The following is a 19781-nucleotide window of genomic DNA, read 5'->3' as shown; positions in this document are numbered from 1 at the left end:
TGTGGGAGGTCGGATTTTGGCTAACTTTACAAAACTTTTTACCCCTTTTCTGTCTTAAAAGCAGAACTAAAGCCTAAATTTAAGACAAGACAAGGCAGGGCTTTATTGTAGAATAGGACAAGCAATGTCCCCACTGCAATAAAACATACTTACCTGCCTGACTGTTCCCTTCAGCTGTGCATGCGCAGGATACCTTGCACATCCCCTGAGGCTGTCCGGAATGAATAAACACCTGCACACCTGCGGGAGCATTACAGCATCCAGTACAGCCAATCAAAAAGGCAGAAGATCGAAACCAGAAAGAGAAAACAATGGCAGCAAGGTTAGAAGGATAAATAAGGTTATCTTGGACAGATTAACAAGATTTTTAGTTCACAAAGTAAATTCAAATCACAAATACAAATCATTTTCACAAAATTTACAATGTATAGGACATTATAATTCCTGCTAATCAGAGTGATGTATATCCTTCTGAAGCTGGTCAGCAAACTTCGAAACCATGCACAGGCACGCGATTGAGAATCTCCGCTGAAGTTCAAAGTATTTTCTGTTCCCTGGTATAGAAACATGATGGATATTTGTTTATGGGTACCATACCTTAAAAAACTTCCCCATTTGAGCAGATTGGTGCTGACTTACATGCGCTCCACTTTTGTATATCAGCACTATTATTCTGCATTTTCAAAACTTTTCATCTCCTTGAGAAGTTTTTTCTTTTCTAAAATTTCCCTTGATTTTTTCTTTTTTTCCTGCAATTTTCTTCTTGCCTCTTCTTTTTCCTTGATAATATCACTGCTGTCTCCTTTATAGAAAATGTCCACTTTTTCCTGAAGGATTCTTCTTGCTTTTAGCCGGTTCGTCTCCAAAGACCTGGTCTGATGGCACTAAACAAATGACTTTCTTTTAGTTTAAAAAAAAAAAAGTTATATTCACTTTTAGTGAGTCAGTCATATATAGTTTCATACCAATACCTGGAAGAGTTAACATCATTTGAGCTGCCTATTAAAGAGCTAAACTAAAACTAAACAGTGTGACAAATTAAAGTAGAAGTTTGGCCTCCCAGAAAAAAATTTGCTGCAACAATTATTATATGTTCTTCTTTACTTACACGATAAAGCTTCCTGTAAGAGAGTAGCAATTATAATACACTGATGCTGATTTTAGATTTGTTGTTTTTATGTGGGGAGTGTCTATTTGCACTACAGTGGGATAATTAAATATTGAAGGAGGCCTATAACTGGTCAGTCAGCACCCAGCTACACCTAGACTTGACCACTGATTTCTAGATAGGTATCAATTGCTCAGTGCTGAGACCCTCCCACTAAGAGCTGCAGAGTCTGGGAGGAGCCATCTTTTACTTCTCCATTGGGTATTATTATAACTTTTAACTATTGGCAGCCAATAGAACAAAAATTGTTTTAGCCTATTGGGAATGATGTCACTGTATCCACAAAAATTACTTTAAAATTAATTTATATCAACATGTAAAATATCACCTTTTAAAAGATCATAGAACCACATATTAATCCTTTAAATTCAGGAATACCAGCACACCTATAATGCTGTTGTTCACAAAAGGGAAGTCTTTTGTTGTTCCTATGTAGTTATAGGTATTGCAAGTGCTGAACCTATAGCCATGTCTCACGCTGAACCCTCCCAACATTACCTTAGGAAAAGTTAATTGTATAAATGTTACCTTGACAACAATTCCAGATGGGATATGCTTGAGCACTACACAGTTATTGGTTTTATTAGTAGCTTGTCCTCCTGGACCATCTCCTCGAACAAACTGTTCTACCAAGTCCTTCTCATTTATTTCTATTAGATCCATGGTAGAATTCTTTTTTCCTGCTCTCTGGGTTATTACACTTGCACTCACTGGACTCAGGAACTTGAGCTGCTGACTCCATGGTTTCAAAGACAGCTGAGATAAACAGAAAATGACAGAAGCCATGGATCGCATCTGTATAATAAAGAAGATTAATAATGAATATCTTCTAAAACACTACAAAATAAGGTTCACTGATTCTACATACAAATAGACATAAATCCCTATTTAATGTACAGCGCTGCGTAATATGTTGGCGCTATATAAATCCTGTTTAATAATAATAATAATAATTATTGAAACCCAAGCAATTGTGTCCCAGTATATATTCCAATCTGGATTCTAGTTTCTCGTTGTTTTTACATTATACATAAGTACCCATAGGGTTTTTTTTTAATAAACTTAGCTAAGCATTTCCACATTATTACAGGATATTTAAAGCAAAATTCTGCCCCAACACTGTTTTTTAATTGTCTGAATAGAACAGGGGAAAGGGTAAAACCTGGTGTCAGGGAACAGGGGGTAATTCCTGTGAGGATGGAAAGCTGCAGGGGATAAGCAAACTAATATCTCTCGTGAAAAATAAACCAGGGAAGCCTATTATCCTGCAGTCAGCAGCCAGACAACCTGAAATTCCCAAACTGCATGGGCTGGAGGCATTGGAGGCTTTAACCAATCTACACACATCAGGTGGAGGTCACCAAGGACAAATGGTTATGCTTGTCATAGGTGAAAATCTGACATATGTACAGTGGTCCCCCAACATTGCAGATTCACTGATTGGGAACAACCACTGTGCATTTCTATGGAGGAGAGCACAATCGAGTGCCTCTCACTGGTTCTCCCCATTCATTGAACAGAATGATGATCATTTAAAATGATCACAAAAGACTGATTTCATTGACAATCATTTGAAATCTGTATGAGGCCGAGTACACGCCTAATGTCTAAATTGGGAGGACTTTTACCTATCCTGCGGTTCCCGAAATAAATAGAGCAGCCTTTACCAACATTTTACTATTAGGGAACCCCTGAAATAACTTTCAGATCTTCAGGGAACTGTTGCTATGATTACTATATCTACAGATCACAGTATATTAGTGTGGTGGCCAGTGGGAAGAATGTCATCCCTACGGATAGCAAAAAAGATCATTGCTGTCACCTGGGAAGCACAGAATGCTCATTGCTAAAGGAACCCCCAGCAACCCTCTGGAGGGAATCTGGTTAGGAAGCTGTGATATAGACCCCCTAGATGATGTCCATGTAAAGCAGAAGGTAAATGTAATGAATATATATATAATGAAATACCTTTTTATTTTTGCATGGCGCTAGCTAAGGACAGAGATTTGTATATAATACACGTATAAGTAGACAATCAGACAAGAGAAGCACAGTAGAGGACATTCCATACTGATCCTCTATAATACACAGCCCAGCCTGTAAGGCTCCTGGGTTTCCTATCTGCAGGACAAGTCACAGAAGCACCACAAACACATGCAGCTAGGGGAGTTTTTTTCGGTCCCCGGTGTATGAGCGAAGCACAGTGTATACTCTATAGGAAAATAATATCACCATCATTACAATACGAGGCTTTCCCTGCCAGTATTACCCTGTGACTGGAGCCCAATGACACTCACACAGGAGCTCCCTACTTCCTATTGGTTTCCATGCACTTCCTGGTTATGACATCTTCAACACACACACTGACGGCAGCCTGGAAGGGTCAAATGACTGCATTGTGTGTGCTTTTGTGCAGTGAGAGCTCTGTGTATAGCTCTCCTGCTGTTACATAGCACCCACTTCCCTTCCTTAAACCCCAATTTCTCTGGTACAGAGACATGCAAGTAAATAAAAATGTAGGTGCAAATGGGGGTCCAAACTTTTATCACTATGGCATCATTACAACATAAAAAATGCTTCCCCTTGAGGTCACCAAAAACAAACTTAAATGGATAATGGTCAATGACAAATTAACCTGTACTCTTAAAAACAACCTTAACAAGTTCTACACATGGGACCCATGCTTCGATTATAATAAATCATCTCATTATCACAAATACCTCAAGCAGGGAACCTTGACCTTGACCCCCCCAGTTGCACCTCAAGATTGTTTATAGATATTTATAGATATAGGTGGATAGATATATATGTATATATAATGTATGTGTATAGGTGCAGCAATGTTGTGTTTAGACATGGAACCTGTTTTTCTTTGTACTGGCCATCTGGATCACCTAGGGGATGTCTAATCAGTGGTTATCAAAGAACCTCAACCAATAAACATGCCAGTACACAAGATCTAGTTCCCATAACAAACTGGTTACCAGTAGGACCCTCAAGGGGTAATAAATATATCAAGCCTAAGTTAGCAGAAGATGGATGAATAACTGGACAGGTGGGTTGGGGTGATGACTAAGCTGAACCTTTTGGTGACCCCTAAACTTAAATTCCAGCTCCAGATTCACATATCAAATTTAGTTGGGAGGTCCATCAAATTACATTAACCAATCCCAATCTAGTGGGGTGTGTGTCAATCGATGTTCATCGTACAGAACACATCCACTAACCAATCCATGAGCCCCAAGGATACCTAATGGGAATTAACTATATAAAAATTTGAACTGAGAGAATTTAGATCTCCCTTGTCTTGCTTGCTCTTGCTCGGGCTTGCTCTCCTTGTCTTCTGAGGGTCTCCTTAGGTAAGCTGGTATGGAGTCCTCTTCTGAAGGAAGTAGGCTCCTGAGGTACCCATTAACCTCTTAGCAGGTAGAGTTAGCCACAAGTGTCCTTCACTAGCTCCTACATTTTTAGTTTCCTACACCCTGCTGTTCCAGAGAAATTGGGGTTTAAGTGTTAGAAGCGGGCAGTAATGTGCAACAGGACAGCATGTTTGGATGAGCAGAGTTCTTCATGTTCTGATGATGCCATAGTAATGAGATTTCAGGGGGAATTATCCACAGGCTCCAACATTTCCAGTTTCAAACACCCTGCCGTTTTAGAGAAGGAATTGGAAGGATACAGTCATGTGTAACAGGGCAGTGCATTTTCATGGGTAAGGTTTTTTATGTTGTAATGATGCCATGGTGATGACATTATGGGGGTGTTAGCCACAAGAGTTTCCTACAGCTCCCCATTCCATAAAAGTTGAGGTTCAAAGAAGGGGAGTGGACAAGGTAGCATAGTATGACAGTTAAGGTTTTGAGACAGGTAGGTAAAAAGTTGGGGGCCCCACCCCAATGCTCTTTGCTATGTAAGTAACCCTGGGGGTTCCTAACTTTCATTTTCAAATTCGAGCTCCTAGTTGCACTTGCTTTTGAAACAGCACCTGCAATGATTATTTTCACAAATTTTTAAAATTGTCACCTCAATATTTAAAAATCCTTTACAACTAGGAGGCTGGAAATGTGGTTACTAGCAGCTCTTAGGGTGTACCCTGAAAAAGTGGTTACCATCAAAGGTTTAGGAGGTGTGAAGGTCTGAACAGTTGTGAATTGTTAGGCTGCAAAATATAACAAGCAGCCTTTACACACACAGCTATCACACAGTGCTGCTGCTGATGTCATTATACATGCCCACTTGTACACTCCTACCCGGGTAAATACATTTCACATGCAGCTTGGAGTGATAGAACACCAGGCACGATCTCTAGCAATCAGTCCTGGGCCCATGAGAGTCCTCACACCTTCATAATTTTCATAGAGGCAGAAGTTGATTCCACTATGTTGTAATTCTGTGAGCTGTCACTGGATAACCACATAGACCAGCGGTCACCAACCCAGGAGAACAACCCCACTGGAGGGGCCCACCGGCCAGAGCCATAGACCATGTCCACCCATACGGATCAAAGGCCCAGGGAGTTGGGGGGGCTGTGTCTCTGGCTCAGACCTGCGATGGGAGAGTGGGCAGGTTCTGCCATCATGACATCACTATGGGGGAAGTTTCTTCCCCATTGAGTGACACACGGCTCCCCACGCATGTGCGGTCCCGAGTCCATAAATTTAGTGGTCCATTGGTCCAAAAAGGTTGGCGACCGTTGACATAGACTTTAATCTCCTAGATTGTAAGCTTCTCGGGGCAGGGTTTGTCATTTGCTACCCCTATTTAATGTACAGCGCTGTGTAATATGTTGGCGCTATATAAATCCTGTTTATTAATAATAATATTAATAATAATAATAATAATATTATTATTATAATTGTAGGTAATTGTAATTCTCTGATAGGTCAATGTGTTTCTGCATAATCATGACAATACTACAGTGATCCCCAAAACAACATTTTTGGGAGATTTTCATTTCAGGAGCAGCAGAAAAAGCATATCAAATGCTTACTTTTTTTTTTTTTAATTATTTAAAGAACAAACAAAACAGAGTTTTTTTAAAACATTTTTAAAAGGAAGGTACTTTATATGTCAGCCTTATGAAAGCATGAGGTCATTGGTCAGTAAATTGCTGCTGCTTAATAAATAGATTCACATGGAAGGATGGGATCTGGGGGTACAGGAGAGTGCATGTGGGGTGTGATCTGTCCGTGCGGAGAGTGCCAGAGGGTGGGAATCATGGAGTGCAGATAAGTACTTGGGGCATAGAATCTGAGGGTACAGGAGAGTGCCTGGCTTGTGATACGGAGTTACAGGAGAGGACTTGGGGAATGATCTGGGGTTGCAAGAGAGCATATGGAGTGAGAAGTGTGGTTCGGGAGTGTGCCTAGGTTTTAACCAGGGGAGGGCATTTCCGGGTACAAGACAGCACCTGGGGAAGGATCTGGGGTGCTGGAGTGTTCTTTACTGTGCATAGGGATTTAGGTCAATTTAAAATATTCTAAGGGTCTCATTGGGAGTGTGCTAGTGACTAGGCACAAGGACACTGCAGCAGAGGTGTTGTCAAAATGCTGAATTTCACCTAACCATGTCACATGATGAAGATGTGATCTAATTCCCTTGACATTTTAGATTTGCATCAAAATCAATGTTACTGAAACCACTGTAGTTTTATGTAGGTGTGTGTGGGTTATTTTACATGCCCTTTTTAGATTTCTATTGCATTCTTTTTGGTTATGATGTGTACAGGACAGGAAGTGAAAGGAAATCTCCCTAATGAGATACAGATGACACCACAACTGACATTGGTTTATTCCTTCACCCACTCTCGGAGGAACAAAAAATTGGTTTATTCCTTCACCCACTCTCGGAGGAACAAAAACCTTTTGTGTTTACTTATACATCAATATATTGGCAAGTCTACAGGGATTGAATATATTTAAATGTTTTGCCTATAGACAGAAATGAAAATTAATATGTAAAGGTAACAATAGAAATTAGTTGCAGACCATGTCATGGAATAATCATCAAGAATGAACGTGAAATCTGAAAGTTTTTCTTAATAATTTTGTGTTTAGAGTAAAAATCTCCTAATTTTCAGTAATATATTTTTCTTACATCTTGCAATTTTGTCACTTTTTGCTGCTTAGGAATTCCCAGTGGTTGCCCTGTCACAGAGACCTTGAAGTAAGACATCAGTTGAAGCTGACCTGCTTTGTGTCACTAATTTGCTTCATAATCATCCCAATCTGTGCTGCTATCTATTAGACCAAACTACTTTTGTTTAAAGCATTGCCAGAATTAAGATTGATATTGTTTGCTAGTAAGTGCCTACTGTCATTCTGTAGAATATTTTGCACAAAGAAACAGAAGATGTATTTCTTGAAAAGAGTGGCGAGAGGTAATTTTTAAGAGTGACATGTATTGGTGCTCACAAATGTTGGTAGTTTCCAATAATATTCCCTTTACCATGCTTCTTTAGCTGTAACATTCAGAATTCATGGGGACAGGTTTGATTTTCCTCCAGCCATCTGTTGATACAGGCCTGATGGACTTTGTGTGCACAGAAGAGCTGTTCCTCTTTCACTGCCTCTGGGGTTGCATGATTATTAAAAACTACTGGCAACAAGTAGTGTGATACATACCCATCTGCTTATATCCTTGCAGGTTGTAAGCAGAGTGGGCAATTCTAGGTTTGTTCAGAGGGTGGGGGTGGCATCCACTACTCTAGAGACCCGCAATGCCCTGCACTAAGGCTACATGCACATGTCAGATGGTTCTCTTCCGATAATCGTCTCAGGGCTGATCTGGCGGATCCACAGACGAGGAACTATCATAATGAAAGTTAAGAGGGGAGAGCGCAGTGGGGTGCTGCTCTGTCATTCTCCCCCTCTCCTCCCCACAGAGCAGAAGGGCTCTGTATGTTACTGCACTCGTTCATGCATTGTGCAGTCGCTTGTCGTTCGAAAGGATCGTGAAAGATCATTTCCAACGACAATTATTGCATGTGTGTACTTGTACGTGTGCCTAATTCTATCAGCAATCGGAAGAAAGACAATCTTTCATAGTTTGATTACAACTTTACCCCCCACCATGCACCTATTTCTTTTGAAATTACATTATCTATTTAGAATGGTATGCATTGAAACCACACAAAACATAGACACCCGGACACATATTTTTTGACACTTGGGAAATTATATTAACATTTCGAATCCAATCACAAAACATTAATTACTTCAGTGTTTCCAACATAGTTCAACAGAGGGAGACCCACCAATTCTTTCTTTTTCCCAATTGCACTATTTTACCACTTTCCTTTACGCTTGTCCAAAGAGTGCGTTTTCTATGGCTCCATTGGAGCATGCATTATGGGAGTGCACACCTATGTATGCACAGGGCCAAAACGTTCCTGTTTCAGTGTCAAAATTCGAACACTTATGTTTTTTGGCTGCTAAGAAGTGTATCTTAAAAAACTGATTACAATCAAAACCTCCGACTTCTTCACAACATATGACTTACCTTTATTCTTTGATGTTAATAGATAAGGCTGAGGCTGCCCAACACCTTGATACTCACCCTCAAAGATTCTTTAATACGTGGATGCCCTTTCTGCAGTATACTCTTTCTCCAGAACAACTTAATGACATAATTGACCTTTTTCACCATACTGTGTGGTATGATATGAGGACATTGGGTGCATCCTAATATGTTGTGAAGGAATGATTAGAAACCTGTGTAATCAGGTATGTCAGAGACCTTTTTGTCAAATATAGCTAAACAACAACCCTGAAGGTAAAAAAATAACAAATCACTTTCCAGGCAAACATTTACATCAGGGGTGTCCAAACTTTTTGCAAAGAGGGCCAGATTTGGTGAGTTGAAAATGCGTGGGGGCTGACCATTCAGCACATACTCAGGGTTAGTGTGGGATGGTCTGCGGGTCTTGCACAGCACATGCCCACCAGGGTGGCGTGAGGCATTCCCTGTGCATGGAGTCCGGTGTCAGTGCGGGCTCTGTGCAGAGCACGTTTTTGGAATCAGAGTTGGCGTGGTCTGTGCGGGTCCTGCACAGCACACGCCCACTATAATGACGTAGGGGATTCCCTGTGCACACATGGGGACTCCCATCCTGCCGATAACTGCAAGGCGGTTGATTAACTCTAATGAAATATAAAATAGCTTTTTTGTACTTTACACTGTGGTCTACAGTGCTGGCGGGCTGCATATTATTTTTTTTTTATGACAGAGGCTGTGGGCCGGTGGAAATCTGAACACAGGCTGCAGTTGGCCCCCGGGTGGGACTTTGGACATGCCTGATTTACATGTTTCAGATGTGTAATTTAAATTAAAATTCTGCATAAAAAGACATTTAAAGATATGAATTTGGACACAAATAGAAAATGAATATATACACATTTTAATAGGTAATATACAAGTTACAGATAAATAACCAGAGGAGGAATGAGCATCTGAACAGATATATACAAGAACCAGTACCATCTGTTAGTGTTTTTATACAGAATGAGCAGGAACGCCACAGTGCTTATGCCACAGATCTATAGCTTTATTCACAATTGGATCTGTGTTGTCCAGTGGAACCTAGAGAAAAACAAGAGAGTGTCAAACATCGCAAAATCATCTCGCTAAAAATAATGTAAGAAATTTGGGGGCTGTCATTGTTTAGTACCTCCTTAAAAATAGGATTTTTGTGAAACTTACCATAAAATACTTTTACTGCAGTCTATTGGGACACTGGCAATCAAAAAACTGCACACCCCCCCGGATAAACTCCTCTCACTACCTGTCTCTCTCAATAAACTCCAAGAGAAGGATTTTAAGGTAAGTTTTACCAAAAAACTTATTTTTTTCCTTGTCTATTGAGGATGACAGGAAGATGTGTGCCTTTGGGATATCCAACTGAGGGGTGGGCAAAACGCAACAAAATTTTCAGGACCTTGATGGACGGTCAGCACTGGATGAGTGCACTTGGATCATAAATAGAGCATGAATAAAACTGAACAAGGCCTCAAGTAAGGCTTCACCACATACCTGAACCACCTTGTTCAGCTATTACATTAATCACAATAAAAAAAACAGAAAAAACACCACATCTCCCTTACATTTTAACACATGGTAAGCGCTCTTACTATCCATGTTACTCTCATATGCCTACCATAAAAAGTACATGTGTGGTGTCTTGTTGCTGGCATTTTTCCAGCAAAATGCATTAGTCTGAAAAACCACTGCATTACTAATTTCATTTCAGTTGTAGCCTAATAAATCATGGACTATACATTATTCTACCTTTATTTCTCGTTATTTTTATTAGGGACTCCATCATCCAAAAAACAAAACAGTACAAGTCACGTCCTAAAATGGGTATAAGGAGTGTACTTAAAGGCTAGCTAGTGTAAGGCCATTAACTATTATTTGGCCAAGAGGTGAAGAATGGAAACATAGTAGAGCACATTTATAGCCTTCAAATTACTATGGTGGGAATAATAACTTCTCTGCTGACTAAACCTTATTAACTAAGTCGATAGTGATAGGAAGCAACAAGTACCAGGCTGTGTTCAGTGACCTGTATACAACAATTTTTTCCTGTGGTGTGATATCTGTTGTAAAATAATGAAAACTCAGAATACTTGCCTTGGGACCTTATATAACATAATTGCGAATAACTGACATTATCTGACAACAAACAGAGGGGAGGTTCCATATAACTTTTAACTATTAGCAATTTTTTTTTACAAAGAAACTCTGGCGAGAAATAGAAGTGAAAGCAAAGTGTTCAGATAAGTGGGTATTTTAAGTATTTACACTCACACATTCTTAAACAGGTAGCAGTAGGCTTCCCTGTTTGAGTATGATTGGCGGGAGGAGATCCTGTCATCCACCGTCAACAATATATTGTCCCTGCAAATGCTCTTCAACAACTGGAGACAGCAGGGAAAATCATCTGCACTCATCCTTGCTTCCTCATACTCCGGCTTCTCACCTCTCCGGCTACCATGAGGGACACTAGATCAGCTGGGGGAAAGACGAACAATTTAAAGGCCCCTGGGGGAAAGCAGCTTGGGCATTTAGACTCCAGCCAGGGCCGTCTTATGGATGAGTGCACCCTGTTCATGCTTGTGCCTTCAAAAACTCTCCAATGCCCATGGCCACCTTTACCAGTTCAGCTTTTACAGGCATATGTGCACCAAAGCATTATTACAATTAGGTGTAACTGTTAAGTGCATTTAGGAGTAAAGGCTTATCTAATTATCGCACTTCTGCTCACATAAATTCTGTTTATTTGCGGATTCCCTGTAAATACCTGTGCCTGTGTTCAATAATACTAAATCTCTGCTTGCCCTAACCGTTTAACCACAATCTTACCTGCCAATTTTCACCACCAATTAATTTTTGCCTACTGTTAACTGTTGCCACAACCTAGGAGGCATGTGCAGGATCAAGCACTGTAGAGGAGACAGACTTTGACTTAACCTCCCTGGTGGTAATCCTGAGTGTGGCTCAGGGTTAATTTTCGGTACCAAAAGCGGTAACCCAAGCCACACACGGAGTGGAATTGTAAAGCTTACCTGGTCCCCACGGGCCCGCGGCGTCCTCCGGCAATGCCCGCCCGGTATCGGCGTCCCCTGGCGATGCCCGCCTGGCATCTGAGTCCCCATCACGGGGATGCAAATGCCGGATGGGCATGGGACGTGTGCGTGCAGCTTGGGGGCGGGACCTGACGGGAAATTTAAAATAAGTATTTTTAAATGTCAAATGTACTGCTTTAGCATTTAAAAATACTGATATAATTAGGCCACCCGGGGAGTTAAAGCACATACTTTTGAGAAGCAGAGAATGTACATATAATATTATTATATACACTATGCTTATTATTGTTGTATCATCGTTGTATGGCATAGTTTATTTTAGAATAATGTACAGACTAACCTCTACAGGTGAACAGCATAACTAAATGTACATGTTTTCAACATGTCTCAGCAAACAGCATAGTAGATTTGACTTGCTTACCTTTTCCAAAAACTCATTAATACTTTCTGATGTATTCAAGGCATTGATTTTCATTTTAAAAGTTAACATAATCTCTACAGCAACAAATACAAGAATCTTGCAGGATCCACTCACGAGTTTGTCCCACACCCTACAAACAAATGAGGAAAACAGTTGGTGATAGAAAAGATGGAACTACTGATTAGCTGCATAAACCAGCTATGACAATAAAACAAGTGTCTTACAGTGTATACAGTGAGGGAAATAAGTATTTGATCCTCTGCTGATTTTGTACGTTTGCCTTCTGACAAAAAAATGACCAGTCTATAATTGTAATAGTAGGTTTATTGTAGCTGTGAGAGACAGAATAACAACAAAAGAACCCTCAAAAACCCAGTGCTCAAAAGTCAGAGCTAGATGTGCATTGTAATGAGTGAAATAAGTATTTGGTCCCCTATCAACCAGCAAGATTTCAGGCTCCCAGGTTTCTTCACTGTATGCAGGTAACGGCCTGAGATGAGGAGCACCCTCTGTAAGGGAATGCTTCTAATCCAAGCTTATTACAGTACCTGTATAAAAGACACCTGTCCACAGAAGCAATCAATCAATCAGATTCCAAACTAGATTCCAAAATCAGATTGCAGTCATGGCCAAGACCAAAGAGCTGTCTAAGGATGTCAGGGACAAGACTGTAGACCTACACAGGCTGTACTGGGCTACAAGATTTTCGCCAAGCAGCTTGGTGAGAAGGTGACAACAGTTGGCGTGATAATTCGCAAATGGAAGAAACAAAATAACTGTCAATCTCCCTCAGTCTGGGCCTCCATGCAAGATCTCCCCTCGTGGATTTGCAATGATCGTGAGAACATTGATGAAACTTGTCAATGATTACAGGGCAGCTGGGACCAATATCACCAAGAAAACAATTGGTAGCACATTGTGCCATGAAGGCCTGAAATGTTCCAGAGCCCGCAAGGTCCCCCTGCTCAAGACAGCACATGTACAGGCGTGTCTGCAGTTTGCCAATGAACATCTGAATGATCCAGAGGAGAACTGGGTGAAAGTGTTGAGGTCAGATGAGACCAAAATTGAGCTGTTTGGCATCAACTCAACTCAGAGTGTTTTTTTGCTAAGGGGACAGGACACCTTCACTCCATCGAAGGGACAATGGACGGGGCCATGTAACGTCAAATCTTGGGTGACCACTTCCTTCCCTCAGCCAGGACATTGAAAATAAGTTGTGGATGGGTATTCCAGCATGACAATGACCCAAAACACATGGCCAACAAAGGAGTGGCTCAAGAAAAAGCACATGAAGGTCCTGGAGTGGCCTAGCCAGTCTCCAGACTAGTTGATAGAGGATCAAATACTTATTTCACTCATTACAATGCACATCAAGCTCTGACTTTAGAGCACTGGGTTTTTGAGTGTTCTTTTGTTGTTATTCTGTCTCACACAGCTACAATAAACCTACCATTACAATTATAGACTGGTCATTGCTTTGTCAGAGAAACGAACAAAATCAGCAGGGGATCAAATACTTCTTTCCCTCACTGTAAATAGTAAGTGTGCCTGCACACAGAAGACACCTATAAACAAATATTTAGAGACAGTTTTACTTGGCCTTGTTCATTGACTTTGGCTTGTGCTTCTAATAATTTATTCATTTTGGTATATGCCGAAATTGTACACTGAGCTGTGCATGCATGGCTTTATGTACTTTGAATAAAAGATTGTAAACAGTAGGTAAGTAGTAGTTTTTTTTATTTGCACTTTGTCTTTATTTTTAAGGTAGCTGTAGGTCAGCAGACCTGCAACTAATGACACTCTTCCTCTTCCAAAGTGTAAGTATTTCCTTTATCATCATACAGGATTCTTTGAAGCCTCAACCAAAAAGCAGCCTTTTTGGACAAAGTGATATAGAATGGTACCTTTGCAAGCTGGATGCAGGTAAACAACCTGCAAAGCACTTCCTGAACCAAAAGTCATATGGGAGCCTTTCCAATGCATTGCATGTCTTCAGATGAGCCACCAATCTGCTGTCTTCCAAATTTAGGTAATGCTCAAATCCTTTTTGCTGAAAAATAAAATGGTTTTATAAAGTGGTAACAAGAAGAAAGAGGTGATATTACCAAGTTTGCCAAATAAAACCATGTGCAAGTAAAGCATGTAAAAATGATGAAAGAAAAGCTGTACTTATTATTATTGCTGCTTAACAATGGGGGCCCCTTTAATGAATAAACAAACACTACTGAAGAAAATTTTTTTTAGCCCATAACACTCACAAACCTTCAGTTATCTCTCCACCTTAGGATGACACACATGAACCAGTCCAAGTCAGAAAGTCAAGCATTTCTTAGAAAGAAATTATGAGTGCTTCTTCTTTGTAAAGGGCACTCATTAAAAAACATGAATAGGTTTTCCATGGCAGGCAATGACCTTTCCTTTTTAAAAGGAAAAAAAGTAATTCACCGAGTGCTGAATTGTGGTGCCAAGAAGACAAGTAAATATCTCACCACCCGATATTTCAAGGCAGACTGATCAGAGAAGCACCTTTAGGATTGTATGTATCACCAGGATAAGACTTTACAGTGGAATCTGTGGTTCTGGAACAGGTAAACTAAGAGTATTACAACAATTTTACCTATGTTACTCTGCCAATAAGTTAGGAAAGGGGAGCAGCAATTTTATGGGCCAAGAGGGAAAGGGAGAAGCCTAGACACCAAACAGCCCAGAGACAACCCTGTGAGTGAATCACACCTTTGGCTGGCCAGAATTACAATTACCTTGATAGGTACTTAGGCAACTGCCTGGAATTTAACTTTACCATTTCAGGTGCCCAACAAAACAGAATCATATGCCCTGTGCTCCCAATGGTAATTACATTTTTATCTGCATGTGTACACTAACTGAACAGAATATTTCAACTGATGAGTATAGTCAACAGTCAAATTTCATGTACTCTGCCTCCTTTCATAACAACTGCTGAAATAAAATTTCAGCTACAGAACAAGTGAATTGAAAAAACATTAAACTCAAGCTTTGCAAATTATACAATTTTCCCTATTGAGAATGGAGAAGTATAAGGAATACCATATTCACACTTAGTAGAAGAACATTGTATACATACCATTGTAGCATAGCAATCCCTAAACTTCGTGTCCAAATGATGCACAAAATTTCGGGTCACCCAATAACAATCTATTTCATCATCAACTATCTCCTCTATTGTGCTAGCTATGGCAAGGAACAACTCATCCTCTGGCTCCTAAAACACAAACAGTTTTTGCTGCAATTACTTCAAGAAAGCATGCTTGCATCATATTCATTGAATATCTAAATTAAAATATACTTAAGGTATAAATAAATTGTAGTGTTAAAGTGTATACTTTAAACAATAGGATATTGTATGATACGTGTCTGTACACAAGGTGAGTACCTGTGCAAATTTTTCTTGTAATTATTATAGTGATTTTTACCTGTGGACACCTGCTATGAGACAAAAATACCTACAGCTCAGCTACTGATTCAGTATTATTTTAATTACAGTTGATTACAATGTGTTTTGTTACTGGAGCAATTTCTAACAGGTACGTATTCATGCTCCCTAGTGTTGCTGTTGCTAGAAATCAATAAAACAACAACACCTATGACATAGCAATTCTAGTGATTTGATACTGACCAATTGATATTTTGCATTGTCCTACATTTTTAATCTACAAAGAGACTTAGTGTTTACTTAGGCAACAGAATATAAATGCAGTATTGCAGAACATTTGATTAAACTTGTTTAAATAATTCTATTGTATTATACTGGCCCTACCAAAGTGTAAGTTTGGCTTCTAGACAGTTTCCCCATCTCCAGTTGATGCATATGTAGGTACACCTCTGCTTGAAGAGTGGTGTCGTTGATGAAGCGCATAACCTGCAGAGCATGGTGAATATCATAAAACTGCTCCTTCCTGTGAACCATCACTTCCTGATGAGTCTCCTGGTGGGGGGGCAGAATGCCTTAAAAAAAGAGAATTAAAGCATAGAAGAATATACAGACTGATCAACTACATGCAATATTATGCTCATTACAATTATGAGTTTATACATATGTTTGCATATATATATATATATATATGGGAACTTAATGGGAACTTTAAAAATGTATTCGTACCAAGGAGTACTTTCCATACAAGAATTCGGTACATGGATGGAAGAGGAAACCTCTGACTAAAGGTACACAGCTTTTCAATATCTGTGGATAAAAAATAAAATTAATATATATCAGCAAACCAGTATTTATTACCATGACAGAACCCTAAATGAATATCCCTAAAGGTATATATTCTGAAAATACAGTATCCTCTGTGTAACTCATAAGAATATTTCAGTGCCTGTCTTGTACATTTGAGCAGACAGGCTATTAAAGGATTCTTACAGACCTGGAAAACCTAAACAACTACATGAAAAGGGTTACAAGAATATAAAAGGTTTTTCTAGCCCAAAAGTGAAACTTCTGGTTAACTCAGAGAGCTACCAGGAGGTCTCTCCATTCCACCGATTGCATTTTCTCAGTATAAAAAAAAAATCAAGACGGTTGGCGGGGGAGTGCAGGGAAGTATGTTTTTTAGAATCCCTGAGAGAATAAATAAAAAGGACTTTGCAAAGAGCTTCATAATATGTCTGCTCTATTTGGATACAAGTAAATAAATTATATAAACATACATACAGAATGTATATATATATGTATATAAATGGGAATATTTAAGTAATGTCAATCTGAAAGAAATACTCAAGAATGGCTTTATAAATTATTAATGGCATTGACGTACATTTCCTAAACAACCTAAAACCTACAACCTAATTTGTTTTAATTTTTAAAACTTACAATTGGGGTTCACAAGGTATTTATTCTGATTTCTTTGCTTTACTTGTTTATGAAGCTATGTACTAATAATTTTTTTTTTAATATTGTACCCACCTAACCGATCATCTTTTAGCAATATCTCCAGTGACTTTTTCTCTTCTACTCCACGAAATCCAACTTTCTCATAATACACAGACCGGAAATTTCTCTGGGAATCTTCTGACATGTTTATGCTGAAATTAAACATTTTTTATGCGTTAGTATGGAGTTTACAGGTACAGAAAAGGCAGCAAAATACAGTAAGGTGTTGGAAATATGGGCTTGGAATTTGATTCTATTATGTTTCCTCATTCATGCACAAACTTCAGGTATATTGAAAAAAAACTGAATTCAGGCAGGTGTTAGATGTTTTTGATAAAAGAGACATGCACTGTCCTCTGCTTTTTGTACTTTTTGTTTCTTTGCCTACTTTTTTATTTCAATGAATTTTTGTTGATTTATGACAAAATGTTAACAATACACGTAATATTAAAAAAAAAACATACAAAGAAAAAGTAAACAAGTATACAAGTCTTTTCATTGCATAATACAGTGGCAGATGAGTATCCTTTATCATCATCTGAAAAACAAATTAACCATAATAGCCAACAAAAGGGAAGGGAAACCTAAGGGAAAATTACATTTCCGGTCCACTACTATACACACCTGTGGGGGAAAAAAAAAAACATTTCATGATATACTCATACTAAAGAGTATACATACTAATCACTATGGCTCCTATACCATAGAACATTTCTCTTGTGTGCCATTTAAAATGCTAGACAACTTCACATTTAAAAATGTGTTGTCAGTTCGTGATAACACCTCATGGTATGGAATGATTTGCTTCTTCCAATGTCTAGCTATTGTTTGTTTAGCTGCAAGAGTTTTTTCTGCCTACTTTATGTCATACAGTGTTAGAGCCCAGATCTATTATTGGCACCACTGCAAATAGACCCAAAAGTCAAGACAATGTGATGTCATTTGTGGGAATTACATCATCAGTGACTGCCCGATGGCCAAGAAGGATCTCCAGGAGAAGTGATGGAGGGGATGGCGGTGTCAAGGGATGCAGCAATGACAGGTTCCCGGTTCTAGGGTGTCGACAAATAGTTGTGTGTACCATAATAAGCAGATACACTCTGATGACTTGCTAATCATGGCAAAAGCTTGCCCACACCAACAATTTCTTCTGCATCTAAAGCAGGACAGGCATCACTATCTTCTTCTTTTTGGCCATTCTGATTAGCTGGGCTGGGATGATGTGCCGAAGTTTATTTGGTCCCAGCACACGCAGAGGCAGCCAGGATGTGCCAGGTATTCTGGAAACCAATGCTGATCTGCGCAGCTTCCCAAATTTTAAAAGATAGAACAACAATCAGACAGATAAGAATAATTATTGCAGAAGGAACATTCTGTAATAAAGCTCTGCATGATTATACATTTTTAAAATTAGACGTTAGCCTCACTTTAAGCACAGTAAAGTGCAATTTATCAATCACTAATGCTCATCTCCCTAAAACACCTTGCAGCTGTTGCATCAATTTTTGCTCTGGAAAGTTTGCAACCAGTTGATTTTCATTCACCTGTCCTTTTATTATTATGAAACAGTATTTATATAGCACCAACATATTTAATGCAAATATTATACTCTTAAGAATTTTGTGTCTGTGCTGATTTTGCATAATACACATGCACTTGTGTGGCTGTGCTTACACTGACAGGCAAGTCCTAGTAATATCTGTACACAGGATGAGAACACAAACACACTCATGGAAACAACTTGTCTATGAACAAAGGCTGCACAGTGGGAAGGCAGTCAGTGAGCAGGACAGAAATCAAAGATTAAAGCGAACCTGTTCCTGGCAGAAAGGGAACACAAGAACTGGGCAACTTGTTATCACTCAAAGCTCTTGTTACCCCACCTGTTACAGCCTCTTCTTAGTCACTAGGGGAAACAGGAAGTGACGTCAGTCAGGGACCTGGTAGTGGGCGGGGCATGAGCGGGGACGTTTATATTTCTCCCATACAGAATGTGCAGTGTGTCAGGTGATAGCAGTAGGAAGAAGAGATGCATTGTCGGCATTACAGGGTCACATGGGGGTTCGTTGTCAGCGTTACAGGGAGATGGGTGACAGAGGTTGCGGTTGGAGTGCAGGGTAAAGCAGAGAGGAGGATTAGTGGCACGAGGGGTGCAGTTTTAGAATTGGTGCTATGGGATTATATTGAGGTGCTGGGTGACACATGACAAGGGTAACAGGGTAGAGTAAAAAATGATAGGTGCAAATAATAAATCCTGCATGATGTTATTCAATTGTTGCTTATCATCCAGTTATTAAAATGTGCACACCAACACAATAATATTCGCATTTTTTGTAAAAAAAACATTGGATTTTGTCAAGTAATTGGATGCCATATATAGGTATTATATATATAGGTTTAGGCATTCTTTAAAGCGTACCTAAACTAAAAATTCTATTGTTTTTCCTTTTTTTTAAGTGCAAGACCCTTTTTTTAAATAAAGGGTGAAGCATGGTCCCCTAATTCTCGACCGCCTAGTCGATCGAGAATGAATGGGAGCACAAACCCTCCCAGGATAGCTACATCAGGCATCCCAGGACGAACTTGGGAGCCTTTTCATTCAAACAGAAAAATGTGCCAATCTCACATCTCATGCATGCGCAGTGAGATTGGCAAATTCTTTTTTCATTCTACGTTATCCGATCTCAC

General features: G+C 39.5%; 2 protein-coding genes across 7 annotated transcripts; both read right to left on the bottom strand.

The window, feature by feature from the left end:
* Positions 1–323: 323 nt before the first annotated feature.
* Positions 324–3522, bottom strand: MTRFR (mitochondrial translation release factor in rescue). Of its 4 annotated transcripts, none has more exons than XM_072415822.1 (3): positions 3438–3522; positions 1697–1963; positions 324–884 (listed from the first exon to the last, which is right to left on the bottom strand). In XM_072415822.1, the coding sequence occupies exons 2-3, from the start codon at positions 1961–1963 to the stop codon at positions 669–671; spliced, it is 483 nt and encodes a 160-aa protein (XP_072271923.1). In that variant the 5' UTR covers positions 3438–3522; the 3' UTR covers positions 324–668. The 4 variants fall into 4 exon arrangements, with proteins under 4 accessions (XP_072271923.1, XP_072271925.1, XP_072271922.1 ...); XM_072415824.1 differs by having other exon boundaries at positions 3466–3484; XM_072415821.1 differs by having other exon boundaries at positions 3401–3446.
* A 6023-nt stretch (positions 3523–9545) lies between these two features.
* Positions 9546–19039, bottom strand: TBC1D7 (TBC1 domain family member 7). Of its 3 annotated transcripts, none has more exons than XR_011921436.1 (8): positions 18049–18818; positions 17127–17245; positions 16320–16400; positions 15978–16165; positions 15285–15422; positions 14086–14231; positions 10976–12305; positions 9546–9748 (listed from the first exon to the last, which is right to left on the bottom strand). XR_011921436.1 is itself a non-coding variant. In XM_072415820.1 (8 exons), the coding sequence occupies exons 2-8, from the start codon at positions 17236–17238 to the stop codon at positions 9662–9664; spliced, it is 882 nt and encodes a 293-aa protein (XP_072271921.1). In that variant the 5' UTR covers positions 17239–17245; positions 18908–19039; the 3' UTR covers positions 9546–9661. The 3 variants fall into 3 exon arrangements, 2 of the variants coding, with proteins under 2 accessions (XP_072271921.1, XP_072271920.1); XM_072415820.1 differs by lacking the exon at positions 18049–18818 and adding an exon at positions 18908–19039 and having other exon boundaries at positions 12176–12305; XM_072415819.1 differs by having other exon boundaries at positions 12176–12305; positions 18049–18814.
* Between the last annotated feature and the right edge of the window lie 742 nt (positions 19040–19781).

This window comes from Pyxicephalus adspersus, chromosome 6 (assembly GCF_032062135.1).
Source record: "Pyxicephalus adspersus chromosome 6, UCB_Pads_2.0, whole genome shotgun sequence".
NCBI classification, from domain to species: Eukaryota; Metazoa; Chordata; class Amphibia; order Anura; family Pyxicephalidae; genus Pyxicephalus; species Pyxicephalus adspersus.
The sequence above is the reverse complement of the archived record's forward strand: the minus strand, read 5'-3'. Positions and strand labels throughout refer to the sequence as shown.

Bases quoted from the DNA above. Each gene is read 5' to 3' on its own strand.
- MTRFR (XM_072415821.1), bottom strand. The intron at 885-1,696 runs GTAACATTTATA...TCATTTGTTTAG, and splicing joins CATCTGGAATTGTTGTCAAG to TGCCATCAGACCAGGTCTTT.
- TBC1D7 (XM_072415819.1), bottom strand. The intron at 16,401-17,126 runs GTGGGTACAATA...TTTTATCCACAG, and splicing joins GCTAAAAGATGATCGGTTAG to ATATTGAAAAGCTGTGTACC. The intron at 9,749-12,175 runs GTAAGCAAGTCA...GTTTTTCTCTAG, and splicing joins TTAATGAGTTTTTGGAAAAG to GTTCCACTGGACAACACAGA.